The sequence below is a fragment of the Buceros rhinoceros genome, unplaced genomic scaffold (assembly GCF_000710305.1).
Source record: "Buceros rhinoceros silvestris isolate BGI_N320 unplaced genomic scaffold, ASM71030v1 scaffold10123, whole genome shotgun sequence".
In the NCBI taxonomy this organism is placed as follows: Eukaryota; Metazoa; Chordata; class Aves; order Bucerotiformes; family Bucerotidae; genus Buceros; species Buceros rhinoceros.
Genome location: NW_010404198.1, coordinates 28811 through 35300, shown reverse-complemented (window position 1 = coordinate 35300; position 6490 = coordinate 28811). Strand labels below are relative to the sequence as shown.

The following is a 6490-nucleotide window of genomic DNA, read 5'->3' as shown; positions in this document are numbered from 1 at the left end:
AAAGCGGGAGAGGAAGAGGGACTCTTGGATGAACCCTTTTAAATATGCTTCATCTCTCTGTCAGAGAGAGCAAGGCCACTCTAAGCTGAGAAATTGCTGAAGTTAATGCTTCGTCTTTAAAATCTGATCTTTTCTTGTCCCGCTGCTACATCAAGCTCTTTTCCAGGAACTGCAATGAATCGTTATTGGTGCTCAGACGCTTTGGAAATCCAGTCTCTGCTTTTCATAGGTGTGTCCTAGAGGTCAAAGAACCGATGACCACAAAATCTGCCGGGAGTGTGTGGGATCCCCGGACCGCTATGACTGGCTGTACCTCGGCTTCATGGCCATGCTGCCCCTGGTCCTGCACTGGTTCTTCATCGAATGGTATTCGGGAAAAAAGAGGTTCGTTTGCCCCTTGTTCAGATAAATCATTTAAGAACTGGTGTCGTACCCATGAGTGATCGATCTGAGATGTGAACTGGGCTGTCCAGCAGCGCCTGCTGCTGCTTGAGCTGGTACGGTAACACATGAGCCTTGGGCAGCTGGAGGGGACATTTATTTACGAACGCCAGAGTCCTGCAGGTCCTTCTTGCCAGTTGCTGCCCTCAGGGCATGGTCTGTGTCTCTTCAGCATGGTGGTGCCCAGTCTCAGCGGTTTGGGCTGGACTGGGTTTCCCAGCAGCAGGCAGCTGCAGCGCGTTGTGTCACCCCCTCTCGCCTGGGACAGACTTGCCACCCGCAGATGCCCCCATCAGCAGCGCTGCAATCGTGCGGCGAGAGAATGAGGTTCAGTTTTGTCTTTAGGACTATGTGTGCTGGGTTTGGGCCTGATAGCAGAGCCGATGTCACCTTTGTGTCGGCATGGCTCGTCAAGGAGGTTCCCTGAAAAGGAGGTTTAGAAGCACAGCTGCACGTGGCCGTTAGGTGCTGGAGCAGAACCTGTAAGAAGTGATGGCCCCAGAGTGCGCCACTCGCTGCAAACAGGGGTTGTCATGCGTGGTACAAACCAGCTGTACCAAGGACTCCCAGCTTATAGATCATGTGACATTAGCCCCTCTGAGACATGGAGCGTCTCGTTCTCGCTGCAGCATGAGAGGTGCTGCCCCTCACCAGACAGGAGGCTTACGCCACATCACACTTTAATTGAAGAAGCTGGAATGTTGCTCACTCGCATTTTTCACAATAAATCATCAGAGATTGTAAATGACTTTTCACATTCAGCTTCAAATACCTTTTATTCAAGCAGTGTTGGTCTGTCCTTGGTCACGGTGGTGCAGAGGGTTCGGTACTGCCGGGGCCTCCGCTTCCCAGTCGGCGTTTAGACTTCCTATAGCCTTCACAGAACAGCAGTAAATCTCTCTCCTCCCGCAGTTCCAGCGCGCTGTTGCAGCATGTCACCGCCCTGTTCGAGTGCAGCGTCGCAGCAATCGTCACGCTGCTCGTCAGCGACCCAGTCGGCTCCCTGCATGTCCGCTCCTGCAGGGTGAAGAAGCTTTCCGACTGGTACACCATGCTGTACAACCCGAGTCCCGACTACGTCACCACAGTGCACTGCACGCACGAAGCCGTCTATCCCCTGTGAGTGCAAAGGCCTTTGCACTCCTCCCCGTCCCTTCAGTGTGTTTCTGTCCGCGCCCCTTATCTGAGCTGCAGAAAGAGCACGGGTATGACTCGGACCAGTGAGCAGCTGTCCCCTGGGTGGGGACAGCCAGGGCTGTCTTACACGTGAAACACTCGGCAACCCCTGATGACGTCCTGAGTCCCCAGAGAAGGTTCATAGTCCAGGCTGTTTAGTCTTAACGCTTCACGATCTTTTTCCCCCTTTGTTGTATCTTGTCCGATTTCCCTAGGAAAAGCAAGCCCTTTGCTTTGGGTTTGCATCCTTGGGTTGTAAATTCTTTTGACTTGACTGACTCTAACCCCAAATTCCCTGGTTCTGAGCTGAGTCTGCAGGAGAAAACCACATGTTTTAAGGAATTTCTCTTCCTTCTTCCTTTTTTTTGTTCCAGGTACACCATTGTGTTCATATATTACGCCTTCTGTCTTGTGTTAATGATGCTACTTCGCCCTCTCCTGGTTAAGAAGATTGCCTGTGGTTTGGGGAAGTCTGACCGGTTTAAAAGCATTTATGCAGCGCTGTACTTCTTCCCTATCCTCACCGTGCTCCAGGCCGTCGGGGGAGGCCTGCTCTGTGAGTCCTCTCCTACAGACACGCACTAACGAACGGCCTGTGGGAGGGGGGAGGAATGTGACACTCCTTTTGGTCTGAGAATAAGGACGTTGTTTAAGGTGATGGTGAGGAACCTTACCCGAGCAGGTAGCTCGTGAGCAGCCCTGTCCTCGCCAGGCTCCTGAGCAGCTCCGCTTCACCTGTGCTGGTGCCACTGGAGACTGGCCCTTCCCAAAACGGGAGGAGAGGGCGTGAGAGGAAGTGCTTCAGAGGGACTTAGTTCTGCTCTCTACTGAGGGGCAGATTGTCTGGTTTCCGAGATGGGTTACAGTATAACATTGTGGAGATCAGCAATTTTTGGTTTAGCTTCCAGCAATACCTGCCACACGAAGAGCACAAGTGCCCCAACCCGCCCCCCCGGCCTGACTGCTTTTTCAGTTAGGGTTTAGGTGTACAGTAGCTCCACCTAGAAATACTGGTAAAGGTTGGGAACTGAAGTCGCAAGCGCTGAGTGGTTGTGCTCGGCTGACCCTTGCTGCTGCGCGTGTTCGCTGTGACGGGCAGAGCGGGCTGTAGTAGCTCAGTTTACTTTGTGCCCGGGTTTATGAGGACGATCTCCCTCTGCTGCCACGTGTGTCGTGCCGTCGTGTTCCTGCTAATGTGCTCAACGTTTGCCTTTAGATTATGCCTTCCCGTACATCGTGCTGGTGCTGTCTCTGGTTACGCTGGCTGTGTACATGTCTGCTTCCGAAGTGGAGGTAGGTAAATGTGTCCCACACGTTAAAACTTGTAACAGAATACTTGAAGGAGCAGAGACCGCTTTGTCTCTTGCCTTTCCTCAGCAGCGTATTCTGCATTTAAGCCTCGTCATGATTTCTCCTCTTGGTTGGAGGAAGCTCCTGCCAGGCTTCCCTGTGCTGCACTTAGAAACTGCTGTGACCCGGGAGGCTTCATGCAGTCTCTGTGTGCTACCTGTCACTTCTCTTAAACATCAGGTACAAGGTGACAAGCTGAATGCTAACTGGATACTGTGTTTATTTTGCAAGTCGTTCAAGGATCTTCTTGTCAGGAAGAAAAGGCTTGTTGTCCTCTTCAGCCACTGGTTACTTCATGCCTACGGAATCATCTCCATTTCCAAACTGGATACGCTTGAGCAGGACCTGCCGTTGCTCGCCTTGGTACCCGCACCCGCCCTCTTCTACTTACTGACAGCGAAGTACACCGAGCCGTCACGCATACTGTCAGAAGGGGGGAACGGACACTGAGGGAGCCACTGCCAGCGACGCTGCCCAGATGATCTGGGTTAAGCAATTTTAGCGCTTGTTGCACGTGGAAACTTCTGTTTTGAAAGAAGTTACTTATGTACAAGACTTCTAGGTTAAACCCCTTGGGGTGAGACTGTGCTTGAAGAAGCTGCACTTTGTGTCCTCCTGGCATAGATCAAAGGGAATGTCTTGGTGTCTGTTTATCACTGTGAATCTGTACAAAAAGCTTGTGACACGGTCTAGTACAGCGGTTTGCTTGGTGTGTTCATTTCCTAATACAGTGTTATAGGGGGTGGCTGAGTGAAACAACAGATCCTGGTTTGCAGCAGAATTGCAATAAAACATAGAGCTTGACTATACCACAGAGCCTGGTTTTCTCATCCCACACTCTAGCTTCTCTCCCCCACCTGAGAGACAGACTTTCATCTTCCTTCCATTAAAAATAAAACATGTTGAGCATGATTGCTCAGGATGCTTTAGTCTGACTGCAAGGAAGGGGAGGAAACGCGTTGTAAAGTTCCCTGTGAAGTACAGTTTATGTTGTGTGTCTGGAGACCTCTTCCTGGAGGTGGGTAAACAGCACCATCCTTCACCACATCCATTCTCTTACAGCTTTGACTATAAATTGCCACCTAGGTCCGGATTAACGATGTTCTTTTCCTGGTAGTTGTCAGCAAGCCACTAGCTGTGGGTGAGCCTGGGAAGGAAGCTCCTGGTAACCAGGCATGGGTGAAGCCTTCTCTGCTCCTTTCAGCACCGTCACCTCAGCTTCCTCCTGTGAGGAGGCTTCATGCCTGTTTCATCCCTTGGTCAGTGGTGCCAGCGCTCCTGCTATGCAGCCACAGCCATGCCTGTGCTACAGCAGCAGCAGCGGTGGAGCAGGAGTGGGGTTGGGCAGCTGAGGGAGGAACAGCCCTTACTGCAGCGTCACCACTGCAAGGATAGAAACTGCTGGAGTACCTCAAGCACAGATTTACAAGAAGAGTTGGATCTTCCTGATCTCCTCAAAGAGGTACTGTTCTCTCTGCTCTACATCCATCAAACTCCTCATGTGAACACCTTGGTAAGAATTGCTAAACCTTCTGAGGCTGTTCAGAAGTGGACTTTTGGCCTTGCTGAAGCCACATAGCCACAGACAGGCTCTAATCTCTGTGTGTTGTGCAGGAAGATCCCCAAAGCACACGTCCAGTGTTTGACTCGCCAGTAACAGCCCTATGGAGGGTCTGCGAGAAGACGCAGAGCAGTGCTGAAGGGCTAAGCACAGAGGGAAGAGTAACAGGAAGATACTCTCTACTTAAACCCTTCCTCCTCTGTGGCTGACGGGCTGCAGCAGTACAGATAACAGTGTATTTCTGTGTAGAAGTGTGACAGTAATGCCTTTCGTATTCTATTATCTGTCGCTGCTGCGAAGGACCAGCACTGGCAGCAGCTCTGAGGGCTGTCAGCTTGGCCAGGCTGCCTCGAGGTGTCGCTCTCTTCTTTCTCCAGAGAAAGGTTTCATTTCAGTACATCCCATACCCGTTTACCCTGTGAAATACAGCTGACAGGTTCTGAAAACAGTGTGCAAACACGCTAGGTCTTGCACATGAAGTTTTACTTAGAGATTAAGGAAGTAATTGATCTCCTTAAGGAAATCAGACACTGTCGATACTGCTACGTACAGCACGTCTTTTGCAGACACATTAGTCTAGAGGACAGTTTTAAGATAATGGTTTTAATACTCATGTTAAAATACCATTTCCATAACTGAGTCGTAGACATATTTTTATTTAACGTGTCCTAAACAAACACCGATTGTGTCTCCATCTGCACAGCGTCACATCAGAACAGGCACAGGAGGTGTGGGAGCAGCCGGTGCAGCTCCGTGCAGGAAAAGCTCTTTCCAAAGGAGCAGTGCTAAGGACCGTGTGCCTTGCTGTGTGTGGACGATGTGTCTTGGGTTTAAACGTTGGGCCATGTCTTTTTTTTTTTTTTTAAGAAAGAGACGTGTCCACAACTCGCAGGTAAGGTTAACTGCAGTAGAGTGCATCACCAGCTGGGTCTAGGGAACCACGTGTGAAGTGTGCAGGCTGCAGAATGAGGGACCCCACTGAAGCGGCACTCACAGGAGGGCAGTGCCCATGGACCCTGCATGGCACACCCAACCACTGACCTTCCTGCTGGGCTCCAGAGCTTTAGTCGTCAGCAAAACCTGGAATGCGAAATACAAATTAATGAACTCTTTGTCACTTTTGGTAGCATAAAAACTGTAACAAAGGGTTAGGTAGACACAGGTGGATAAACACATGCGGTTTGGACTGAGCAAGCAATGTTTTAGTGCGGGCTCCTCGTGAAGAAACCTGCCCTGCACGATCAACACAGAAGATAAAACTGGTGCTGGCCTTCACAGTCACAGCATTCTTTAAGGTGAAAAAGACCTTTAAGATGATCAAGTCCAACCGTTCACTCAGCACTGCCAGGTCACCACTAAACCGTGTCCCTTAGCACCACATCTACTCATCTTCCAAACCCCTCCAGGGATGGGGACTCCACCACTGCCCTGGGCAGCCTGGGCCAGGGCTTGCCCACACTTTCTGTAGATTTTTTCCTAATGTCCAACCTAAACCTCCTCTGGCACAACTTGAGGCCATTCCCTCTCATCCTGTCGCTTGTTATTTGGGAGAGGAGATGAAGCAGCATTCTCTTCTGCTGTATGTTCACCAGCCTTCCCCATTTGCCTGACTTCCTTCCAGGGACAGTCCCTTCCTCTGCAGACTCGTCATTCCTCTCCCTGATTTCCCGTTGCACTACCCAGGCCCCGTGATTTCAAAGCAGCCGGTGTGCCATCGCCCTTCAGCTTCTGTACGTATGAAACCCACATTCTGTAACAAGACAAGGTCGCGCAGTGTTGTGGAACACTTGTGGGCAGTGTGGGCGGTCGGAAGATTACGTGCTGTGACAGTAAGGCAGTAACCGCCCATGATAGGCGAGGCTTCTTAAGGAACTATATAGCCCTGAGTCATTACACAATAAAGCGCCATTTTTGCAACCTCTATGTTAGAGTCAGTGTCTAAAATGGTCCCCAACGGCAGAG

At 50.7% G+C, this 6490-nt stretch overlaps 1 protein-coding gene across 1 annotated transcript; it reads left to right on the top strand.

The window, feature by feature from the left end:
• The first annotated feature begins 234 nt into the window (after window positions 1-234).
• On the top strand, window positions 235-3554 carry JKAMP (JNK1/MAPK8-associated membrane protein). The gene is made up of 5 exons (XM_010133291.1): window positions 235-384; window positions 1354-1560; window positions 1992-2173; window positions 2834-2910; window positions 3199-3554. The coding sequence occupies exons 1-5, from the start codon at window positions 323-325 to the stop codon at window positions 3415-3417; spliced, it is 747 nt and encodes a 248-aa protein (XP_010131593.1). The 5' UTR covers window positions 235-322; the 3' UTR covers window positions 3418-3554.
• The last annotated feature ends 2936 nt before the right edge of the window (window positions 3555-6490 follow it).